The 26,160-nt window shown below is 48.7% G+C and overlaps 1 protein-coding gene across 1 annotated transcript in view; it reads right to left on the bottom strand.

Annotated features, from left to right (window-relative positions):
- si:ch73-335l21.1 (insulin receptor substrate 1-B) overlaps positions 1 to 23,157 on the bottom strand; it is a 58,252-nt gene extending 35,095 nt beyond the window's left edge. Inside the window, exons 1-3 of the mRNA XM_056300577.1 lie at positions 22,636 to 23,157; positions 5,268 to 5,569; positions 1,734 to 4,923 (exon numbers count right to left, since the gene is read on the bottom strand). Coding sequence (XP_056156552.1) covers positions 1,734 to 4,923; positions 5,268 to 5,569; positions 22,636 to 22,984 — 3,841 coding nt within the window. The 5' untranslated portion in view covers positions 22,985 to 23,157. The remainder of the gene's footprint in view (positions 1 to 1,733; positions 4,924 to 5,267; positions 5,570 to 22,635) is intronic.
- Positions 23,158 to 26,160: the final 3,003 nt, after the last annotated feature.

The following is a 26,160-nucleotide window of genomic DNA, read 5'->3' as shown; positions in this document are numbered from 1 at the left end:
CGAACAAAAGGATCATTTATTGGAGGAGGAAAGAGGGGGAGGCGGAATGGAGGGATGAAAGGAGGGGGAACACTGTACAGAGGCATTTGGGAGCTGTGTGAGTGCAACGCTGGCCCCATCTCAGCATTCACAGCCAACGTGTAACATTCTCCCCCACACCGCCGCGCTGACGTACTGGTGATAGCGAGCTCAGCCGGAGCCCATATGGCCCCTCTGCGGTGGCTCACCACGGTTTATATTTAAAATACATACTACCTAAAAGTAGCAACACGGGCTGTATTTTCCAATAAAATCCTCAATGCAACATACGAACGCTGGCGATGGCCCACTTTCGTCCGCATGATCCATGAAAACCAAGTGTGGTGCTCAGCCACGCTCGCCTTCACCATGAGATCCCATGATGAATTTTTGCTAATACTTCTCTAAATTCTTCATTGAAACCAACTTTGGAGAGAAGCTATGAAACATTTACCACAAAATCTCCTGAGGCTTAAAGCTAACACAGGCTTCAGTACAAATCATAAGGCATAGCTGTGGAGGCTAGCGCCTCTACATAAACAACGAGGCAAGCCAGGCTGCATTCATCACAAGAGCCCCACTGTGGAAGGTTAAGTAAGACTACTCAGCAGTTTACTGCCGTGTATAAATCCACACCTCCATTTAAATGCTGCTTTATCTACTAAAACTGCAGGCGTCCATTTCTTAACGACCTAATTTAGCACAGACAGCACCTCAAAGACAGTTTGTCTATGAGGATAAGCCTCATGGTGGGCCTAGCTCAAGCAATGCTTCTCTCATAATTCATTTAGCTGACGTCCCCCCCTCAAGTTAGAAAACTGACACCCCCATAGCTGGGAAAATTAAAAACTCTTCATCTGAATATCTTTTGAAGTCTGTACCAACTGAATTGACAAATACAGTTACAGTGACAGCACAGTCAGTGGTTCATACATTATCAAAATATTCATATAGGCCTAGAGCCATTTCGCGAAGGGGATGGGCGTTGGAAGGGAAACTGGCAAAGCCAAGAGCAAACCTGTGTCTAGGAACTCACTTCTTCCTTTTTCTTTCTTTCCCCCAAACCTTCACATTGTCAAAACATCTACAGGAAGCACTGATATGATGTCCACTGAACTGTGAACTGTGAAGTGAACTGCATCAACACTTCGTACATCAGTAGTCTAGGGGGAAAAAAGTCAATACGTAGACCAAACAGAGGAGCCCAGGAAGCCTGAGAAGAACCAATATTCATTAAGGTATTGATATTCGTTGCAATTCCAATAACTTGTCTAGACGATACGAACACATAAAATCACATCTGTTGAAAATCCTGCTTATATGCTTTTATGGCTAAACTGTGCCCCAGACAGACAGGAAAATTTGCTTATACATTTTGGGAGCAGATGAACCGTATCTCAAGCAGTGAATTACGCAGGCAGTCATACCAATCAGATTGGTGTCTGCTAACTAATCCGGCGCCAGGTGTGTTTCAATAAATGCATGGACGGAAAGAGTTGCTCAGATCCACTGGATTACCTTAAAGGCTATTCTATTCCTTATACATGATGGAGCAGAACACAAGTAGGGCAGGAGGGAGAAGGGGGAAGGCAATGACAATGGGGGGGGGGGCATTTCTTGGGGTTTGAAAATGGGAAGAAATTAGGGAACAACTCAGTTCTGAAGAAAAGTCAAACAATTTCTCCATGACAAAACACAGAGTGGGGGGATCTTACCTGTGCCCTCTTTGTTTCCATTCTGATGTGTCCGAAGCTCCTCTGACTTGTAGAAGTCAATGCTGGCGTATGTATTGAGGCTGGAGCCAACACCTCCAACCCCTTGACCCCCGACCCCAGAACCCCCACCTAGCGCTGAGAACAGGCGTGAGGTGGCAATCTGGCCACCTGAGGGCCCATCCAGACCTGAATGACGGGGGCTCTCTTTGTTGGCCAAGTCCAAGTCTATGTAGTTGAGGCCTTGCTCTGAAGATGAAGCTGGGACATTAGGTAGAGATGGCTGCCCGGGGATGATTAACTGAGAAGATGAGTCAGTTGCAGCGCCATTCCCCCACAGCATACCATCAAAGCCCAAGCGGCGGGCCATGGCTTGGGCATGTTCTGGGAAAAGGGAGGCAGTGGAGGTGGATGAAGTTGAAGATGTGGTGGATGTTGGCAGAGAGGGAGATGCCAGAAATGTTTCTGAGCAGTGTCGTCTGCGTCCTTGGGGGTCAGCCCGGATAACTTTAGCCCCATGGTCTGGGTTGGGTCCCTGTTTGGTAAGGGGAAAGTCTAGACCCAGTGTCAGTCCAGGAACAGAAGGGTCTGCCCTGGTAGGGGAGGGGGCCTTGGGGGAGACACTAGACGATGACTTTGGGACGGTGCTGTTGTTCAAGCTGAAGGCCATCTCTGTGTAGTCTCCACAGGAAGTTGGGGACTCAGACTCACTCACCGATGGAACACTCTCTCGACTTTTCCGGACAGCTGCCTCTGCCGCTTCTGCTCCTTCCTCACTAGACTCAGCCGTGCTCTCGTCCCGCACCTTGGGGGCATGGGCTAGAGTCGTGGGAGTGGGAGGGGTGTGAAAGGAGGGGAATCCAAGGGGGGTGAGGGAGAGAGGTGAGGGGGACGGAGAGGGGCCTAGGTCCATGTTAACATATTCAGAGGCAGTCGGAGGAGTGATGGGGGCAGAGGGGCTACGGGAAAGAGGTAGGAAGTTCCCTAAGCAGGAACTTGGCCTGTGTTGTGGCTGTTGGCTACTGGAGCTGTGAGGCAGTGACATGCCGTGTCTGAGGCCCCGACCACGACCACCGCCAATTCCAGCCTGGTTGCACTTCTCCCCCTTAAACTCAATACTGACATATTCCCCTGGGCTCTTGGGTTCTGGAGGGAGAGGATTCTCCCGGACCCTCGGGAGAGTGTTAGCTTTGGACACGTCCACAAACAGGCTTACCGGTCTGCTTCTGGTATGGCTACCCTGCTTGGACACACCTCCAGAGACCCGTCTCTGCTGTAATGCACCCCCGTCTTTGGACTGACTCCCCCCAGCTGAGGTGTTCATTCCTTGGGTAGCTCGATCCTCGCTTTCCCCCAGGCTCTCACTGCTGGCTGAGCTGGAGGAGTAGGAGGAGGAGGAGAGCGACAGGTGGCGTCCCGCCGCTGAACCTCCCACTGCTGGTTGCTCTTGACGCCCTCCTACTGCCCTCCCTCCACCTAGTCCCCTGCTACCGCTTCCATTGGGTCTCCTGCCTCGGCTAGACCCCTCTTCAAAGGGCCCTATGGTGGGGTTGTGTTTGTAGGACCGAGGCAGGGAGTAGTAGGAGTACACCATCTTGGGGGCTTGCTGCTGCTGAGTGTGGGGGTGGGGGTCTGACTGAGTGGGATGCTCTGGGGGAGGGGGGCTGCCATTTGCTGAGCGAGTGCTGATTGGTGACATGTTCATGTAGTCACTGCCAGGTCTGCTATCTGCACTGCTGCTGCCCACCCAAGCCCCTCCAGATAGACCGCCCCTCTGATCAGGTGAGCAGCTGCTATTGGGAGACATCATCATGTAGCCATCAGAACCTGGTGGGGGATGGATCTGCTGTGGTGGGGACACACTGTTGTTGGGGGTCATGGCCATGTAGTCATCGGCCGGTTTGGACTCGGAGTCGGGGACTGAGACAGCCATGGAGTGTGAGAGGGGGCATGAGAGTGGCTGAGTAACTCCGGGCAGCATGGACATGTAGCCATTATCCACCCCTATGTCAGCTCTGCCGCCGCCTCCTCCTTCACCTTTGAACTCCCCTGCTACATCCAGATACACCCCACCTCCTCCTGTTGACCCGACAACCAAAACACAGTCTCGCGGTATGTAAGAGGAAGTGGAGGAAGTGAAGGACTCGCGGCTAGTGCTGCGTGACATGATGGCATAGTCGGCAGAGTCTTCTTCTGGTGGCTCCTCAGCTCTGCGTGGGCGTGGGGCCAGCCTCTCCAGGGCCATAGGAGGTAGAGAGGCCCGCTTGCTCAGTAGCCTTCGCTCAGCTTCACATTCCCGGCTGGAGGAGCGACGCAGCACCCTCCTGGTCTGGGGCTGAGAGGAGGTTCCAGAGGTTGGCAAGGAACTGGATGGGGAGCTTCCTTCACTAGCACCACCACCAGAACCACGTTGGCCCATTAGAATATAGTTAGCAGCCTCCTCGCCAATAGACTGGCCACCTACACTTCCCACAGAGCCTCCAGGCAGGCTAGGTGAGGGGACGAGTGAATGCTCACCAGGACTGGAGCCGTACTCGTCAGAGGAGCCATAGTCACTAGGAGAGCCGGAGATAGAGGTGCAATGGGATGGCACACGACTGTAAGAACAGGAGGCAGCCCCCCCAGTACCAGCAGAGGCTGCCACCCCTCCAAAATCAGAACCATGACCAGAGCTGGAGGAGAGGCTTGGGGCTGGAGATGGTGTTGGGGTGGAGATGGAGCGCATCAGGCCAAGGGAGGTTTTAGCAGCTGTGGTGGAGGCACAGCGGGCTGATTTAGACCTGAGAATGGGGGTGGTGGAGCAGGAGCCATTTGTGGAGGGGCTAGAGCCTGGGCCTGGGAGAGCCGTGCCTCCACCCACTCCTTCTTCTCCCTTTCCCCCATCACTGGCAGTGCGAGACCTTGGGAAGCTGTGCCGTGGGGTGGGTGAAGCACTGGCACTGTTGCCCCCTCCAGCACCGTTTGCTCCTCCGGGAGGCTCTGTGCGGGGCCGACGGGTGAAGCCTACCTGGCTGGGAGGTGGGTTGGGGTGGTGGCGGCGTGAGGGAACACTGATAGGGTTGGAGGCTGTGGCGCCTCCTCCTGGTCCGGAGTTGGACTGGGACTTGCTGCGCTGGCGGAACTCCTCACTCAGGGCCTTCATGGCATCCAACAGGGTCTCATGCATGTTTTGGGCCACCACAAAATCATCCACCTGTGAGAAGGAATGACACCATTTCTGAAACAGTAAACCCAAATCCTGCCTAAAGGCAGATCCATTATTCAACAGTTGACTTGTCTGAAAATTGTAAATTTTCATTTTCAGGGAGAATTTAATTTGTGCAAATTCAGGTTCTTCTCTTTGAACTCATACAACATTCACTAACTCTGAGTCAGCCCTTATCTTGTCATGCATGGTACATTCCAACCCTCTTGCTGTTAACGCCCCCTCAAATTTGTTGAAAATGGCACAGGTCCAGGCATGCATTCAGTACACACATCAATCGGCAGTACAGTAAACATACTTCCCACCATGAACGGATGAGAGATCAGTCTCACCTGCATCCAGAACTCTCCTGGCCCCGTTACTGCAGACCGGCCAACCTCCATGAAGAAAAATTTCTCCGAGTGTCCGCAGCGTCGCACATTCATCAGCTGCAGCACCACAGCGGCAGCATCCGAGTTGAGCTTGACGAAATTGACCGTCTTGTCAGTCAGGCAGAGGCGGTAGATGCCAACTATGTTCTTTGCCTGGCCCAGGCCTTTGGGCCACACCTTCACCTGCCACACTTCCTTGAAGGCTGGCCCCGGGTTAGGCACCCCATAGTCCCCCGATGCCCCACTGTCAGTGGGGGTCTTGCCTGCAGTGTAGGTTTGGAAAAGACAGATGGGTAGGCCAGGGAAGAGACAGATGGAGATGGAGGGTTTGTTTAGAGGAGAGAATAAGAGACAAGACGGGGACACAGGCATGTGGGGGTGGGGGGTAGGGTGGGACAGAGACAGAAAAGTCATTAAAGTGGGTGAGGAGAGATTTTTATGGAGGCCAGTAGGAGGTAAATCACTGTTGCAACAAAGGGCCGACATGACCTTCATGCATCTGTGACCAAAGGGAATACCAAGTGAAAGCACCACTATTTACCCATTCAACGAAAGCCAGGGCCTTTATTACGCAAGCCGTGCTGATATTGGGCTTTTCACTGATTTTTGAACCAGATCTGTGTGCAAGCTGAGCATGCAGCAACTTGTGAGACCGGGTCGCAACACCTGCATGTTCCAACCCGGGGTCTCACTCATCAACCACACACACACACACACACACACACACACACACACAAACACACACACACACACCTGCATGGAAAATGAGGCCGTTGAGAACAGCGGCTTCACAAAAGAATGATGACTCTGAAGGAAGATTGATAACCTACGGTGGAATGGCAGAAAGCTAAAGGAAACTTGCCAACAGGATTTAAGAGAAAATTCACACTAAACCGAAGTTACCACATGTAAATATTATTAGTCTGAGCACCATCTCTCTAGATGTGCAAATTAGACCCATGGTGACAAATCCGAGAACCAACACTCTTATCTAAGATGTATTTTTCTGGAGTGAACTGACAACTAAAGGCTGATTCAGTTTGTTTTATCTGTACACGCAGTAGCGCAGGCCCACTGACCTTTTTTTTCTACCCTGTTTCATTTTTGTTCCTTATTCAGAGTACGAGCATATCAAGGCAGGAAAAAACAGGAGAGAAAGCTCATGCTGGGATTTGATCCCTGGCGGAGGGTCTTAACCACTCAACCGTCTCTGAGCACTTGTTTGGTGTTACAACTCATTGTGTTGCTGACAGTCTTGAACCAGGAAATGTGCCCATAACCCCAGAAAATGACTCTCAACATTGCCAGGAGGTCTAAATGGTCCAGCTGCCAAAATAAAACTGCATATTAAATCATTAAAATTAGTCATAAATGTAGGGAAAATTACCTTTTATCTCACCTACACTATAGTGCCACAAACGCATAATGAACGAATCGGGCAAACTTGCCCTCATGTGTCATTCATATTTTCATACACTTCTGAATTTTCTAAATGCAAACAAGTGGTTCTCCTTTACCCTCTTTATATTATGACTCTTAGTTTTTTTTTTTTTTGCGGGAGGGTTCCCCCTTTTTCTCCCCAATTGAACACGGCCAATCGCCCCACTCTTCTGAGCCGTCCCGGTCGCTGCTCCACCCCCTCTGCTGATCCAGGGAGGGTTGCAGACTACCACCATGCTTCCTTGGATAGATGTGAAGTTACCAGCCACTTCTTTTACCTGACAGTGAGGAGTTTCGCCGAGGGGACGTATTCCCCCCAGTTCCCCCTCCCCTCTGAACAGGTGCCCCGACCGACCACAGGGGGCGCTAGTGCAGCAAATACAACACATACCCACATCCAGCTTCCCACCTGCAGACACGGCCAATTGTGTCTGTAGGGACGCCCGACCTAGCCGGCTGTAATGCGGGGATTCGAACTAGCGATCCCCGTGTTAGTAAGCAATGGAACAGACCGCTACGCTACCTGGACACCCTCCCTTTATAGTATGTTGATGTAAGTGTGTGCCGGTCTTAATGCATAGTGTGAATGTCTTGTATTTTATGTTTTTAATCCCGACTATGCAATAAATTTCCCATTTGGAACAATAAAATTATTGTTTGACTGAACTATAAATCCCTTTGTCATGCTCAATCACTTTGTGGAAAGGAAATTCTCGGTATCCAGCAATTTCAATCACTGACGACTTTCACTGATTTGAAATCTTTCTTGCCATGAGACATGTTCACGTCTCCAGCCGACGACAGGATCCATTAAGGATCGGCACCCTGAGTTTTCCCATATCCGTCTGTGCCCCTTCTATTCCTACGTATCTGTTTCTTTAGCTGTCAGTGCAGTTGCTGCCAAGTCGCATGAGCCTAGACATGAAAACCATCAGTTCATGACACAGAGAGATGAATCAGCAAGATGACAGGAGCGGCTCCTACAACTTGTCTCCCTGAGGTTCCCATCGGAACAGTGATGTTCCTTGTGTAGTAACAGCGGACCTGAACACCTGATTTATTTTTCACTTTCTCCGACATACAGGACAAGTATTTGAGGAAAACTTGATGGAGACAATGCATGAAATTTCCCTTGGATGTATTGGGTAATCTATATTAAGGGATGTGTTTTTGATCCTGTCAAGCACTGAACCACCAATTCTGTTTCAAGACAGCAGAGTTGACTGGGTCTGTAGGAACTGCAGGGTTCCTGCAAACAGAAACACAGAGAGCGATCACAATAATCATTGGGAATTTTACACTATATATATATCAGCAAATCTGCTTACTTGCAAAAAGACCACGTTAAGGTTCACCCCATTGAACTGTTTGTTAATATAAAGTATAATAACAAACCAAAACTAGCCTTCAGATTATACTCCCTAAATTATATTCAATTTCTTGGGCGTCTGGGTGGCATGGCGGTCTATTCCGTTGCCTACCGATACGGGAATTGCTGGTTCGACTCCCCGTGTTACCTCCGGCTTGGTCGGGCGTCCCTACAGACACAACTGGCCGTTGTCTGCGGGTGGGAAGCCGGATGTAGGTATGTTTCCTGGTCGCTGCACTAGCGCCTCCTCTGGTCAGTCGGGGTGCCTGTTCGAGGGGGAACTGGGGGTAATAGCGTGATCCTCCCACGCGCTACGTCCCCCTGGCAAAACTCCTCACTGTCAGGTGAAAAGAAGCGGCTGGCGACTCCACATGTATCGGAGGAGGCATGTGGTAGTCTGCAGCCCTCCCCAGATCGGCAGAGGAGGTGGAGCAGCGACTGGGACAGCTCGGAAGAGTGGGGTGACTGGCTGGATACAATTGGGGAGAAAATGGGGGGGGGGATATATATATATATATATATAGATAGATAGATAGATAGATAGATAGATAGATAGATAGATAGATAGATAGATAGATAGATAGATAGATAGATAGATAGATATCTATGTACACCTATCTAGATAGATATATCACACTTAATTTTGTGAGAAATTATAGGTAATAGATTCTCATGATCATTAATTCAGACAATACCACTGAAAGGCAATAAACAATATCAGATTGACGCCCAGCTGTGCATGCAAACGTGCTACGTATATGTGCACGTGTGTCTTTCCCTCAGCCTGCCTGCCTTCCCTTTCTCCGATCGCTTTGCTGTAAATCCTACAATCACGACCATATGCCGACGACGAAGATCCAGCACGCACAACAAACGAAACAGCACATCATGACTAACTTTCCCCCCAAAAAAGCCTCTTCCCAAAAACATTTAGCCGTGGTTAGGAAAGTAAAGGGGAGAAGGGAAAGAGAGAGACGTCTGACATGCATGTGTAGCCCTCTCCCAGTTTGCCTCCCTCAATTGAAGGATCATCCTCGACTTACGGGAGAGCCAGAATAGATGGTTTGTTGAAAGCCATGAAAGTTGTGGTCCTGTGGCTTTGTGTTGGGAGCGACTGCCCCCCCCACTTTCCTCCAAACTCCCCGTAATAGAGGACTCATTCAAGGCCACACATTACTATTTCATGTACTGCTTTGTGTGTGTACGAGTGGCTGTGGGCATGAGGTCCCATTTGCCGTCTTGATTTAGATTTACAACAGGGGGGGGATGGACTCAAGATGGGGAAACTAAGAAAGAAAGACTGGAGAGAGAGAGCGAGAGAGAGAGAGAGACTTCGTGATGGAATCACGAAGGGGCAAAGATTCTTGTGAGAATTCTGATATTGAACAAGGCGCCCCATTCTACAGCTTCTCTATATGTTCTTCAATCCATCTTGGAGGGTGAAAGACTCGAAATCGGTGTCTCAGAAAACTCACAGGAGGGTCCAGGCTGCAGCCGCTCGAGGGGCGACTTACTTCCACCTAATGAAAATGATACAAGCTTTTCCGTGATTACATAAGGCTGGGTTTGGTGTTGCTTCAGGGGTGGTGTAAATTATAGATGGTCGCTGACTTAACTCCGCAGCACCATCACGGCAAAAAAAAAAAAAAAGAAAAAAAGAAGGGGGGGCTAGGCTTTTTTCTTCCCTGGATAAAGGTTATCGCTAGGTCAGCTTCTGTGCAGCAAAACATGCCTGCATGATACTACCCATACGTGACACAGGAAACCCTCAGAGAGCGAGCTACACACACACACACGCGCACAAATACATCCAACAAATGCCATGCTAATGTACGAGGAGGCCCTTCTCAGATGATGAATATGAGGGTTGAGACGGAAAAACATGACAGCAAAATACACCTGTATGTAATGAAGCATTGATGGTGAGCAGCCATGTGCTTGATAACGGGTGATGTATCATGCATGGGTGACGCGGGTGTGAACGTGAAGGACAACCTTTGGGAAACTTTGCCAGACTCATCGATGGCTGAACCCATGGCAAATGGATTGATCTTCGCCGTCATCACACATTAAACCTACAGCGAAAACTAGTTTTACATGCAGACAACTGCCCGGCCGACACTGCTGATTATTCATAGTGTTTTATTTGCCCAGCGCCAAATGCCCTTCCCGCAATGCCCCCCCCCCCCCCCACCCCCACAGGGATATTAAATTCCAGTATGGAGCTTCCCGATCTTTCTTATCGCTGTCACTCTTCATGCAGGCAAATATGTGTGTCAGTCTGGGCAATCATTCAGTATTAGTCTTTTATCGTCTTCCGGTAATGTATTGCATCGGGGTGACAATTTGATTTTATATTGTGATACACAAATAAATGATGAGCAACTATTACCAATAATTTCTCACTGTTCAATGTGATAAACCTTGGATTCTTAAATATGATAATAATGATAATAATAAATCAATTTTACATAGCGTTTTTCTAACACTCAAAGTTGCTTTACAACATATGGGGTGAAACAAAACAGAAAAACATAACACAAACATACAGGGGTGGATGGGAAGGGGGGGCTACGACGCCAGCAGCACTCGACTTAAACAGATACAAAAAGGGCAAGAAAAACAAAACAACAGCACTGTAGGTGCCGATTTTCTGTAGGGGCTTACTCCCGTAGCCTATTCCTCTCCCGGGGTATCCACTAGGCAGTGGCACTATGGCATTTCTGCACAGGCAAACGGACATTATGAAATATATCGATACGGTGGAAAATTCCCTGTGATTATCATGATAATATTTTCCACATCACCTAGCACTAGATTTAAGAGGGGGATAACTCTGATATTTACCCCGGGGGCCTCAGATGCCTGCAGGGATATTGACAGGCTCTTCCTTTAATGAACAACAGAGTACTGTTTTCTTATCGCACTCATTACCCTGTGGACGTAGGCCTGCCATAGACAGTTCTGTAATATGAAGGGGGGGGTGCTATTGACGTTGTGGGATTACTAGTTAAAACTGAAAAGACAAATTCTTAACATTGATCCAGCGCTGAAACAGCAGAAAACCTGCCAGTTTAATGTCTCCTATCTGCTTTGATATTGCAATTTTAATTCACCCCTGAGGCATCAATGTCAATGTGAGTCATTTCTGGCACAACCTTCAGATTTCAGATCAAAACCAGAAAGATATTAGCAAACGTTTGAATGATGGCGATATATAGCAACTTTCAGAACAACAACAATAAAAAAATTGTCCCTCTTAGCTAATGCTATCTGTAAATCAGTGGAAGCTATTCTGCCAACGAAAGGGCCGGCTCTCGCTGGGGTTCTGTTTCAAGTATGTGACCTCATTGCCCTGGCACGCCGTACTGATCCGTAATAGTCCTCTATACTGCTGAGAACGGGCCGGACTTCTGAGGGGTAAAACCCATTACTCACCCCCTCTCTCTGCTATCCCACCCCCACTGCCATACCAGGTTACCAGCATGGAGCGACATGACACAGCTGTATAAGTGTGTGAATGTATGTGCGTTAGAGAGAGAGAGAGAGAGAGAGAGAGAGAGAGAGAGAGAGAGAGAGAGAGAGAGAGAGAGAGAGAGAGAGAGAGAGAAAGAGAGAGAGAGAGAGAGAAAGAGAGAGAGAGAGAGAGAGAGAGAGAGAGAGAGAGAGAGAGAGAGAGAGAGAGAGAGAGAGAGAGAGAGATAGTCTAACCTCAAAGATCTCTGGCTGCCATGTGTACCAGCTTTTGTCCTTTTAAATTCCTGGGTTTCCTATCTCTCCATCCATCTCTACCACCTCTAATCCCCCTATATGGACCCACAGTGAGTGAGTGAGTGAGAGCAAGCGAGAGAGTGAGAGAGAGAGCGAAAGAAACATGGCTTCCACAACACATCAGCATCTGCCTAAGGTTAATTTTCACATGTGTTTCTTGTTATCCCGAAGCGTGCATGCACACACACACACACACATAAAAATACACACACACAATTATCAGTGACGTGTCCAAGTTTTGCTGTCCCTCATTGAGCCACATTAAAGTGGCTGTGAATATATGCCAGCCACCCACGCCAAACTGGAAGCCATATTGGATGTTGTTGTTTGGCCAAGCCCAAAGGCAGTAAACATACAGACCAGGTCTTCACATCTAACCGGGGGGGGGGGGGGGGGGGGGGGAGAGATTAATGAGTCCGAGTAAAGAATCTCAAAGCAATGCAAAACGTTAAAGATATCCATTCTTAAATGACAGCTCTATCATTAGAAAACTGACTCTTCTCTCCTCCACCAAAAACCATGCTGACATTGAAGAAAGGCATAAAATGGGTTGCTATTAAAAGTAAGCGTTTTATGCATTTATGCAACTTGGAACCTCTACTTACAAAATAGTTCATGTTCTTGAGGTTAAAAACCGACTATGGTTTAGAAAAAAAAATGACTTGACGGGAAGGCAGGTTTTGACCAAGCAGATACACAGGCTTAAAAATGAATATACTCGTCTCTCTTCCACATTTTCAGAGGCCAACTGGGAACCCTGCCCTTACCCAGTGTTTCTGAGTTTGTGATGCCAGTTCTCACAGTACGGGTGATAAATCCCGACTCGATGGCTACAAACCTGTTGACCTCAAGCACAACTAGGGGTTGGCTGTTGGTTAATGGGCTAGTATCAAGGAGCAGCAATCAATCCAGCCAGCTGTAAAAGGTTACAGTGCATTAAAGCCCCACGGCTCGCTTGCATGCTCAACATATGGGCACTCACTGACTGAATGGACAGTGCTTCCTCTGGCTCTCGCTCTTCAGTCGACCAAACTTTGCATGTATATGTTATGGATGGGATATTTATTGAGCAAGAAACACAGCGGGCCGTTTTAGACATGTCCAAAAGGAGGGTATGAGCAGATGTTTTACTGTAGCTGCGGTGCTGGATCTGGCCGTGTTGCCCGCTGTGTTAAATAAAATTACAGGGTGTTAATGTGTGCAAACTATTTATGCTGAGGAAACGATGGGCCGGGGTGGGGGGGTGTATGTATATGTGTATGTGTGTGTACGTGTAATTGGTACCGTTTACTGCTCTTCAACCTAGGTACTATAATGGCGTCGGAGATTTTGCCCCAGCCTATGTTTACCGGACATTCACATCTATTTCTGCAAATAATCCATAAGGGACAGGAAGTTGGTCATGTCTAAAGGCAGACCTCGGTGGCAGTGAGAGACAGCGACAGGGCAGCACAAGACGAGGCAACAGCGGAGAGTTGAGAAACTGCTTCGTTCCAGATAACTCTTGAAAATCGGAATGACTAAGGTCCTATCAGGGGTGGGAAAATGCAATAAAACGGCAGTTATGACGTCACGTAAAGATGGCAGCAATCAGAGAGAAGTACACTGTTGAGAGTAAACAGCAATCTTCAGATATTTTTACGCTATTTAGCCTAAAAGCTTTGGAGTCGAATTAACTATATGACATGATAAAACCTGTGATGCATTAGCTTAGTTAGCAAGCACAGCTAGGTGCTCAACGTTCAAATGATATATCAGTACCTCATTTTTCCAAACTCCAGACTGGATCTCTTTTTGCTCGGAGGTCGTAAACATCTAGTAAGAGGAACTTCCCATGTCTGACTTCGTCTGAAACGCAAAGTTGTCTCAACTTTATGCAAATATGCTTCGATTACAACCATGAATGTATTTTAGAAGAGGATGCCGGATCTAAAAATGGCGCCTGTCGTCCGGGTACATGCGGCCCACTGAACATGCGCAATAGTGGCGCCGTGCTGAGCAGTAGCGTTACTCCCATCATGCCTCTATGAGAATCATGATCGAGAACGAGCGAACCGCGTTCAGGGTCCGGCGCTGCGCGTTCAAAACAAATTCTAACAAGTGACCAATAAATGCGACGCAGAACCACAAACTCAAAATATCATGATGTGTGAAAGAGAAGGCTCAGCTTTGTGTCATTTATTCACCTTTACCCTTGATTTTTGTTCATCCGAACCGCGTTTGTTTGACCTCGCAAAGACCCTCGTTCCCGAGACACAACATGGCTGCGCGTAGAGTGCTCGTACACAGCCGTGACATCATGCAGGGAAAAAAAGATTTTCCTGGGCTTATCCTGGGCTTTGGAAAATGTTTAAAAAGATTAAAACCCCGTGGCTTAAAAATATACAATACAAAGAGTAATAATTGACCGATTACAGCTGCAGGTGTCCTGTCAACAGTTTTACAGGCGTCGCTTTTACAATGGTGGTCTATGGGGAAAATGCTTTTTGGGCCGCAGGGGACTTTTCGCTGCAACACCGCGATACATCCATGACTACAACTCAGGTGAACCGATTAGGGACTCTAAAAAACACGGCATTTCGCCCGGAGGGGCGTGGTTTGTGTTGGACGTAGCCGTGCACGAGAGCTGTGCATGATTCAGAGCGCTGTGCCCGAACTCCACGAACCCCTGCAGGAGTATGAACGTCAGTGTCAACCACCATATCGAGGAGTTGTTCGCGATGGCGGGTGAGTGACATTCCTACAGTCAGTTCGAAAGTCCAAGTTGAAACTGTCCATTAAACCCTGAACCATTTTGTAACATGCAACTGTGTGTTGGTGTGTCTTATTGCTTCCCACGTCTGCCTCTGCATCTTTCCCACTCCTGGCTAATAGTTTAAGCTTTTGTATATCAGAAATTATCACCCTGTACCACACTGCTCACTTGTTGATGTTTTGCGAGCACTCACACGCATTTTAACTGTGGCGTTCCCACTCACTTTATTGTAATTTTCTTTAGTTTTCTACAAACACTAACATTTCTATGCATCTTAAGTTTCCTACTGGAATCATCAAAACCTTGGACTTTGTGTTATTGTGAGAAATATTGTGTTGCAAAGACACTTTGTGTGGTTTATTCCAGCGTAAATACAACTATGCCTTATAGAAGTACTGCACCTATTTAGACTTGAGTGTTATTGGGGACTCAAAACTTAATGCTACTAGCAAGCAGCCCCATTGATTCTCTATGGGTAAGTGGTTAGCTTACACCAAGCTAAAAAAAATCGATCTCTTAATTTTTAACTTAACCCATCAATCTACATGCCTGTTGTTTTTTAATGATTTATTGAGGTAAATTATCCGTTTAGCATTCAAAAACGTCAATTAATCAGCGTAAAATGCTATAAATTGTCTCTCAATTTCATCACTCCGGCAACACGGCGGTGCCGCCATCTTGGTTTGAATTTTCTGATCCGAATCGTGCGCGGCTACGTCCAACACAAACCACGCCCATCCGGGCGAAATGCCGCGTTTTTAGAGTCCCGAACCCGATTACAGCGATTGTCCACGCGTCCGATAACAAAATGAACACACAACATTGGTTCCTACTCAACTTTCGTTCCGCATGGAGGAGGATGACAGCGTCTCTGAGTTCGTGGCGCTTTACTGTCTGTGACTTGACGAGGAAAAATAAAATCGCGTTGAAAAGCACGAAATGAAAACACACTGGTGTTAAAGGATCCAACGAGCTGACTGGCTGGATTGTTGTGTTTTATCATGAAAAAAAATTAGGCAACGTCAATTTACATCCAAATATCCGCTTACATGCAAAAATATAATATTGTAACGACCACGGATAAGTAGACTCGCTTGCCCTTGGCTAATGGGTCGGACCCTTCAGTTGACTGGTTGGCGCAGTCTACCCGGGTTCGCTTCCCGGCTGCCGCCTGAATTCAACTGAAGTTCATCACATTGAACTGTTCAGTACCATGAACCTCAAATATCTAACCCAGTGTAAACTACTAATAAGACACGTTAGTCCCTAGCTAAGCCGAGCGGTTAGTGATGTCGCCTTGTGGTGCAGTACACCCGTATCGAATCCCGCACCGGGCAAAAAAATAACCGGTTACACCAGGCTAGTTTTTAAAGGATATTCCCATAAATATTTCAGACTTCATTTAGCGAGAAATGTTAGGCAATAGATTCTCGTTAGCATGAATTCAGACAACAAAAAGTATGTATCACAAAATGACAGCATCTGATTTCATCCCGATACAATACAATGGACTAGCATCCGTCATGATGGACCACTTTTGAACAAGAGAGAAAACACCAAACCACCTTCGCTGGAGCTGTTCTGTAACCGTCCCAGCAAAGCCACTCAAACGCGATGAGAAACGTCGCCCATGGGCATCAATTATAGGTGTTACACAATCATTACCACGTTATCAACCAAAAAAACAAAAACAAACGTGGGGCCACATTATCTGGAAACCTCGCAGCTCAGTATCGGAGGCCTCAGCTTGTCTGGCTCGCTGCTCACTCCTCCATACGTAGTCCTTTGACTTGACTAACACTGTCGGCCTCGTCAGAGGCTGACCCTGGAACAATAATTACCAACTAATTAGGGAGATGAGCAGTGCTTAAGCAGGGTTTAACATTTAATCGCCCGGCGCGCAAGCCGCTGGCTAGATCCAGATTTCACTGGGCAGGGTAGACAAACCATCTGACACGGCGAGGCAAAAAAAGAAAGAGAGAGAGCAAATACTACAGCACCATATGACAGATAGTTCACATATTAAATTCCCTGATGTGCTGTGGAACTGTCATCAGTGGAAATCTGGACCAGAGACGACTTTCTCAACTTAAGCAATTCAAAACTTTTCTCTACACTTTACTTTTTATTCCTTTTTATTTTGCGGTTTACAGTTTGCCCTTTGAGTCCATTTACATCTAACTTTGTGTGCATATGTGCCTTTGTCTGTTTTTTTCACCAAAATCTCTGTGCGTATTTATGTTAACTGTTTGTGTGTGTGTGTGTGTGTGTGTGTGTGTGTGTGTGTGTGTGTGTGTGTGTGTGTGTGTGTGTGTGTGTGTGTGTGCATCTGCTCATGTCTGTGCCCAAAGTGGTATTGCTCGGTTGTGCAGACCGTATTTCACTGCCAGCTCCACGGCCATATTGTTTTATGGGGGTCAACAGTTCCTGAGGTTGCGCTCGGGCAGCAGGACTGGCAAACGATGTCGGGCTGCGCCTCCGCCCCCTTTGGTCGAGGTTAAGCCTTTACACACTCGACTGACTCCTAATAGTTGAGTAAATAGCTGCCCTAAAGCTTGATACTGTACTCGCTGCCCGAAAGGGCCTAACAGGACTCAGCTGAATAAATAACTCAGATCTTAATATCACCCATGCTGCTGCATGGCAGCTGGCCTGTGTTTGTGTAATTGCTGCTGGTTCAGAGGTGTGTGTGTGTGTGTGTGTGTGTGTGTGTGTGTATAGGGGAATTCCTGGACCGCTTTAGGTGAAGTTCCCAGGCCCTAACCTTGGTATGGGGACAGACACTTGATTTAAAATTGCAGACTTCCACAGCACCAGCTTTTCATGCTGTGTGTGTGCGTGTGTCTCTACGTGTGAATGTGTCTCGGCATGCAGTGAACCTGCTCTTGGCCGCTCTCCCTCAAAGAGCCTCCATGAACTGTGTCTACCCAGAGCAAAACCAATTATTTCGAACCTCAGCCCAAAACCCTGACTCCACTTCAAGCTGCGACACGCCACCAAGGAACTCAGTCGCACAGCGTGATGTAGTTGGTATGAGGCTCTACAAAAGGTATCAAATTGAGAGAGGGGTCCATAGGAAACTATGTGTTGCTATGTAGCATCTCGCGCCCACTGGCTCCCCTCAACATACCCCCCCCCCCGTGTCCCATCTGAAGGTTTGACATTCCTCCGTCTTCCCAAATGTACAAATCGGGGGGGGGGGAGCCTCACGTTACCCCCATACTGACTTTCCCCTCGCTCACAGAAAGCCTCCCGAGCTGGGCTCCCATTTCCAGAACCACGATATATATGTAATGACCGGTTGCCGATTTATTTAATACATTTTCCTCATTTAATTGCTCCGCGCATTCAATTTCACTCACAAATCCTAAGCTGTGCTGAAACAGTGTGGGCCGAATGCCAGATAACAAGGGAACCCGGGGTCCATTCGTTCAGAATGTGCACGGTAATTGGAAACAGTTAGGGTGTATGTAGATGATCATGAACAATAAAAAACATAGAAGAGTTTGTACCCCAGATTGTTGAGATCATGACTGATCATAATCATGATCTCAACAAACTGACAAAACAACCGGATTTACAGTTCCAGCAATAACGCGGCTCACTGTCATGCAACATTACTCCCATGTAGACAACAATGAACACAAGAGACCCTGACTCCAGCCCTGTGAAGTCCACATATAGTCAGACACACCCTTTACCATGTGTGCATGTGTGGGGGGGGTATTTCAGCTATCTTATAGACTAAGACTTGAAGCTGTGTCTGAGCAACACTCTGCAGGCACTATGCATGTGTGTGTGTGTGTGTGTGTAGTATTTCAGCTAACATAGACTAAGACTCCAAACTATGTATGTGTGTGTGTGTGTGTGTGTGTGTGTGTGTGTGTGTGTGTGTGTGTGTGTGTGTGTGTGTGTGTGTGTGTGTGTGTAGTATTTCAGCTAACACAGACTAAGACTTGAAGCCGTGTATGAGCAGCACACTGACGGTACTATGTATGCATGTGCTTGTGTGCGTGTGTGTGGTATTTCAGCTAACATATAAACTAAGACTTGAGGCTGTGTATGCACACTAACATTGCTATGTATACACATGCTTGTGTGTGTGTGTGTGTGTGTGTGTGTGTGTGTGGTATTTCAGCTAACATATAAACTAAGACTTGAAGCTGTGTATGAGTAGCACACTAACACTGCTATGTATACACATGCTTGTGTGTGTGTGTGTGTGTTTGTGTGTGTGTGTGTGGTATTTCAGCTGACATAAACTAAGACTTGAAGCTGTGTATGAGTAGCACACTAACACTCATATGTATACACATGCTTGTGTGTGTGTGCGTGTGCGCGCGCGCTAACAAATGAATCTCCACTCACAAGACTCACGTTGTAGAATATGCTAGACGTGTGCGCGCGTGCGCGTGCGTGTACACATTCACCTTCGCCTCGGTCAATCCACAGAAGCCAAAAGGCGGGCGTGAAACACACAACACAAACCGCAGGAGAACACAAGCTGGTCTCTGGGTGTTTAGTCATTGTCAGGGAGGATGATTTAAGTGGCTGACACGACGCTGAACCAACAAAAAAAACAAAAAAAAAAGAGGACGAGGAGGCGAGCCTTCAGCGCAGCCATCCGCTCGCAAAACAAAACAACCTGTAATTCCAGAGACAATTGAAGGCAGCGAGGCGAGAGGAAGACGTCAAAGTTCCTCCCGAGCAGACGGGTTGGACGACGGGTTTACTGCTGACAGCTGGAGACCCCAAACGCTTCCTCTCATCCGAGAGCCACAGCTGGCAACCGTCTCCATCCAGCTCTTCTGTCGGCGCTAATTAGAAGATCACCCCGAATTTACACGCAGACACGTCGCGCGGCAGGCTCGGCTAATCACGTGCGCGCCATAAGCCACGTTTTATTCTCCAGTTTGTTGCAAATGGTGAAAGGACGCTTGCAGGTCAGCAAAGCACGCTCGCTGCAGCTGCGCGCGACGAGGATGCTGGCGCGGAGACGCAGAAAGCGGAGCAAAGTAATCGAGGCCTATAATTCACAACTGGCGTTATCAAAGTAAATTAAGCGCTACCATTTGTGGATTCTAAACCACGGGTGTTAATGCAAACACAGGGTTGTCTTGGCAACGCAGTAACACAGAAGACGCACGTCACCTCCTCACAAGTGAAGCTGAGCTCATGCTACACTTCCGTAACTATATTGACTCTCTTATCGTTCCTTTATCTGTCCATCTTACAAAATAAAAGTTGACCCAGTTCTAGAGGCCAGTCGGCTCCTTACCCTGCTTTAGGACACACGTAAGCACATACATACATACATACATACATACATGTGTGTGCGCATGCATTTGCACATTTGCATGTATGCTCGTGCACGTACACACAAACACACAAAATAGGGCCAGCTGTAAGCGCACGCACGCACGCACGCACGTCCGCAGATGTAGAAAAAAAGAGCTCAGCAGTTCAGGAGCAAAAATATATGAGCTATAATAAATAAACATCTCCATCCATCCATTATCTGAACCGCTTATCCTGCTCTCAGGGTCGCGGGGGTGCTGGGTGCTAGGACAGGCTGTCAGGCCATCACAGGTATATGTCCTTTAGTCGACTGTTAACGTAGTCGCCCGTGGTGCGGGAGACCCGGGTTCGCGTCCCGGCTGCCACTCGAATTTGCCATTGGTGTCAAAGGTGGGATGGTGAGACCGTGAGGCCACCGGAAGCGCGTGCGCCCAGAGGCGTGAGAGAGCTGGTATGCCGAAGCGCGGGGGCGCGCTACCCGAAGGGGGTAGTGTAACGAGCACGGGGGAATAGACTTGCTAGCCCCTGGCTAACGGGTCGGAGCTTTTAGTCGACTAGTTAGCGCAGTCGCCCGTGCGACCCGGGTTCGCGTCCCGGGTGCGGCGGATTCCGGGCTGCCCCCTGAATTCGCATGTGGCCTACGTGCGCATAAACACACAACACAGAGCAAGCTGTATTACAGTAGTGCAGCTGAAGGCAATCCTCACTTGTCAGTGTGCACAACTTATGCAGCGGCACCCAACTACTACACGCCTGCTGCTATGTTTTCTACTGATCTTGATATATTCTACTCAATACGTCTCTGTTGCCACGGGTGCACAGGGAGAATATCAAATACATTAACTTCAGCTTAAGCCGGTTCCCTCCGCCCAGACGCTAATCAGCTCCTTTATGTAACAGAGCAAGCAGGCCGGGTGTAAGAAACACCTTTGACCCACATCTTTATCTTTCGTTTGCCTAGATTGCGTCACGTTGCCCCCCCTTGTCGCTGGACTCGGTTTATGGGGAGAAGGCGAGGCTCTGAACAGGTGACTCGGGAGTCGCAGCGCTGCTCACTATTGGTTCTGACAGCTGTGTTTACACAGCAGCTGATAGTCCCCGTCTGATGGATCTATGCGGGGTGATTTCAGGGTTAAGGGAATTTGCACCGTGAGCCTGCAATAGGTAAATTCATTGCAGCGGTGTTGACTGAGGATCATATCACAATGTAGCGAAATCGGGTGGGGGCAGCCGAGACGCGAACCCGGGTCCCCCGCGTCACGGGCGACTACGTTAACCAGTCAACTAAACGATCTGACCCCTTAACCAAGGGCTAGCGAGTCTACTCATTCGTGATCGTTACACTATTGGTGTCAGAAGTGGGATGGTGAGACCATGAGGCCACCGGAAGCGCATGCGCCCAGAGGCATGAGGGAGTTGGTATGCTGAAGCGCGGGGATGCACTTCCCGAAGTGGGGGGTAGTGTAAAGATCACGAATGAGTACACTCGCAAGCCCTGGGTTAATGGGTCGGACCATTTAGTCGACTGGTTAATGTAGTTGCCCGTGGTGCGAGAGACGCGGGTTCGCGTCCCACCTGCGGCAGTTCCTGGCTGCCACTCGAATTCGCTACAATAATGAGCATTTACCTAGGGTTAGTGAACCAGGTACAGGGTATTCATGCTCAACGTGAGACTGTCATCTACCCCTTTAACTTATACACCAGTTTCATACAGTTTGTTCTCTCTCTCTCTCTCTCTCTCTCTTTATGGAATCAGTTGCTGGATGAATGTCGCCGTGTCAGCAGAGAAGGGCCCCAGTCAAAGTAAACAGGAGGCAGAGTGTGTTTGAGCAGTGCCCCCAAGTCGAGAGGGAAGAAGAAACGAGCACGCAGGCTCCCAGCTTGAGGCACAGCGCAAGTAGGCGTAGGCCCACCGTGAAAAGCCTCGTCCCAATTCTCAACCCAGCAGACTCGGGGCATCTGGGGCTGACATGGGGGTGATAACGCATGCACTAAGGGAGTGGGGGGCCAGGATAAGAGCCACACGGTGCAGCTTGAAAGCATTTTTTCCCCCTGCTGCTGTTGCTGATTCGCCACAGTTACGTTACATAGCATTTGGACGTGTTATGCAACGCACACAACATGCAGTCATGTCATGAGGTACTTCTCAAGAAAAAGAAAAAACGTGTTAAGGACCATGTGCTGGGTAAAAATACTGCATTAAGATATCCTTCACTGGTGGGTTTGACTTTCAAATAAGGCAACCCACAAAAAAAAAAATCAAAACAGGGCACCCCGCACTCTTGAATTAGATATCAAGTTTGATTCATTGTGCAATTTTTCAATCGCAGCAATACACACCTCGGATAAGTGACAAGTAATGGCATCGTTTCGGGTTATGAAGTACTTTTTAAAGCAGCTTTTGGCACAAAGTGCTGAACGCCGCTTCAGAAGGGAAGCATTTAATAGGCGACCAGTGCGTGCCTCTGCATGCATGCTGCACGGTGTGCATACCGTGCAAGCCATAGGCTGCGTGGTGTGTATGTAAACTTGCTGCACTCGTGGCAAAACTACCCGCACACACACACACAGCCCAGCACGGTGCACCGACAGACCCGATCGGGATGTGGTGCATTGCCACGTTAGTAGTTGCAGAACGGGGGGTACGCGTGCAGCCCCCCCTCCCCGGTACGTACGCACTATGTAGTTTTGCTTACTTTTGCACTGCAGGTCGACCATGGCCTGGTACCACTCGTCCTGGTCCGCCTCGTTGTCCGCGGCGATGGCGAAACTCTCGGCCCGGGTGTACAGCACGATCATGTGCTTGTTCTTGGCGTCGGCCCGCTTGTTGATGTTGAAGCACGTCTCCAGGACCAGGGCTTTCTTCGGGACCGGCGCCTTGCCGCGGAATTTCTTCTTGCTCTCGTAGTACTCGAGCCGGGCCGGGCCGCGCTCCGAGGCCGTCCGGAGCACGAAGTAGCGCCGGTGCATGGACTTGGGCTTGCGGAGGTAGCCGCTCTTCCGCACGTCCTCGTAGCTCGGATGGTCGTCCGCCTGGTTCTCCATGGATTATGTGTGTGTGTGTGTGCCCACACGCACACGCATACGCACACTCACTCACACAGACACACACACACACAGTGCTGTAACGTGTCTTTCCCGCAGCGAAAACGGCGAACGCGGTCTTAGAAAACGTGCATCCTGCAGGAGAAACACCTCAGCAAGTTTCCAAAGGTAATTCTAACATCTTGTCTCTCTCTCTCTCTCCCCCCCCCCCATCCAACGCCACACGCGCGTGTGAGGGAGGTCGGCTCCTGAGTTGGTGCAAGCAACAAAAGATGTGTTGTTGTTGTTCTGTATGTACAGATCGATATAAACGAGCCGGTACCGTATCTCAGGTGTTAAGTTTCCCCCCCTTCTTCGTCCCTCTAATGGCTTTTCTCTCTCCCTCTCTCTCCCTCTCTCTCTCTCTCTTTTAAGGAAAGACCGCCGTCGCTCCGCGAGTTTCCGAGCCGCACACACGGACGAGCACATGCGGCTTCGCCTGCACCAAAGCTCCCCCCCCACACATACACACGCATACACACATATACACACACACGTACACACGTACACACGTGCACACACACACACACACACACACCACTATACTACTGTTTCCGAAGGCTGGCCGGGTTGTAGTTTAATCCCATTTAGTCAACATCACATTAGTACAGTGAGTTCAGACTTCCCTGCAGCGACTGCTGTCTGTCTTTACTCCCCCCACCCCTTCCCTGTTCGCTGTAGTGTGGAGCAGCTACCGTGGGGAACTGTCGATCAACGTCTGGGCTAGTATGGTGTCGCGCTAGATTGCGTATCCCCCCAAACAAACACGTTTCCCACGGATATGCGGGAAGGATTAAAAAAAAAAAACTGTTTCTAGGTTATCTTTTTAAAACTAGCTAGTTTTAAAAAGATTTTTAAAACTAGCTAGTTTTAAAAAGATTTTTTTTAGTAGGTGAATCGCAACCGTAAAAAACCCCCCCAGCTTGTTGTAAGATAAATTCGTGTTGATAAAATTAAAAAAAAAAGAAAAGAAATTAGTTTAGTGACTGCCTTAAAAGACTCAGCCAAACCATCTACTCGCTGCCATTTCTTTTCCTTTTTTTAATCTTGCGTGAAACGGAAACGCGACGATTGGAGTTGGCTATACCGTGAACGCATGGTGCGCGCCCCCGCGGCGCCGCGCATTCTGTGCCGCACATTGCGTTTCGGGGATACCAGATTTGCCACCACAGCAGCCGAGCGTGTGAGGCGAGCGGTGCGGACGGGAGTCAGATTTCATTGTCGGGTTTTTTTTTTTGGGTGCTTAATGAGTCCATTCCGTCGCAATGGTTGCGTTGCAGAACCTCCAGCTGACGGAAGGGATTTCTTTGGCTGATTCCGACTTCACTGTTGATACAGCAAACACACCAAGCCCCACGTATGTTTGGCTGATGAGGGTTTTTTCGTTAAGATTTGTGCTGGGTAATTATATAGTCTGCTATAACTGATAGATTAAGCTGATAAAATTGAGTGTAGGGTGGAGCCAAAACATTATGACCACGTGCCTGATATGCTGTTGCTCCTCCCAAATGGGCTCTACAAGACCCCTTGAAGTTTCCGTTCTGTGGTATCTGGCCCCTAAACATCAGCAGCAGATCCAAGTCCTGTAATTTGCGAGGGGGAGCCGTTGTGGATCGGACGTGTCAGTCCAGCACATCCCACAGATGCTCAGTCGGACTGAGATCTGGAGAACACTTCAACATGTTCCCCAAACCACTGTGTGCAGTGTGGCGGGGCGCATCATCCTGCTGAGAGAGGCCGCTGCCATCAGGGAACACCATGGTCATGAAGGGGTGTACCTGGTCTGCAATGATGTTTAGGTAGGTGGCACGTGTCAAATTGACGTCCACGTGAATGAACGGACCCGGGGTTTTGCCCAGAGCATCACGCTCCCGCCACCGGCTTGTCGTCTTCTCACGGTGCATCCTGGTGCCATCCCCTCCCCATGTAAACGGTGCACACCAGGCAACCTTCTCCCACTGCTCCAAGGTCCAGTTCTGTCCCATTGTAGACGCTTCCGAAGGTGGTCAGGGGTCATCATGGCCACTCTGACCGGTCTGAAGCTAGGCAGCCCCATACACAGCAGGGTGCGATGCACTGTGTGTCGTGACACAGTCCCCCTGTAACCATCATTAAAATGTCCTATGACTTGTGCCACAGTAGACCTTTTCTGTCGGTTCAGACCAGGTGGGACAGCCTTCGTTGCCCTCGTGCATCGATGAGCCTTGGGCGCCCAACTCCCTGTCGCCGGTTTGTCCATCCTCGGACCATTGTTGGTAGGTACTCATCACTGCTGAGCAGGAGCACCCCACAAACCTCGCCGTTTCAGAGTCGCTCTGACCCAGTCGCCTGGCCACAACAATGTGGCCCTTGCCAAAGTCGCTCAGGTCTTTACGCCTGCCCGTTTCTCCCGCATCCAACACGTTGACTGCGAGAACCGGTGGTTCGCTCGCCATCTAATCTACCCAGACCATAACACGTGCCCTTGTTTGGAGATGATCAATATTATTCAGTTCCCCTGTGGGTGGTCATAATGTTTTGGCTCATCAGTGTGCCTCCACATCCGCTACGTTGGCTAGAAGGGACAATAATTTCTGGATTGAAAAAAAAATCTGGAATACAAGCAAGGCAATGACCATACGTCACTGGGTGGATGTGACAAGTAGTATAATGCAGGATGAGGAATCAGGCTGCTAATGTGCATGTTCTTCAATGTCCATATACCAACTCTCAGTATCTAATACAAGAAACTGAATGAGGCTAATCAATCCGGCCTACTCCATCTAATGGTAATGAAACGCTGTAAATCCTTGCAGCTATACCGGCGCTGTGTGTTCGTTGTTATGCAACATGCAACCAAGAGTAACCTTCGGGCAGCTGAGGCCAGACTAAACTGGACGACACGCGCCCCCTGCTGGCCAGTTCTATTGCTTTTTCTTTTTTTTTTACATTTGACCAACCGGTTAGTCAAGAATTTTAAGAAAAATATTTGAGCCGCTTACTTTGCGGCAAACAGATCTAATTTTCGACCTCCCACTTTGTATAAAACAAATATTTGATGTTTGATTTGACTTTGAGTAAATTCTGTTATTCAAAGTGCAACAAATACACGCACACAGTTGGACCCCCCCCTCTCATTTGCACGCACGCACGCACGT

The sequence above is a fragment of the Lampris incognitus genome, chromosome 20, assembly GCF_029633865.1.
Source record: "Lampris incognitus isolate fLamInc1 chromosome 20, fLamInc1.hap2, whole genome shotgun sequence".
Taxonomy (NCBI): domain Eukaryota; kingdom Metazoa; phylum Chordata; class Actinopteri; order Lampriformes; family Lampridae; genus Lampris; species Lampris incognitus.
Note: the sequence above shows the minus strand (reverse complement) of the source record. Positions and strands in the feature narration are given on the sequence as shown.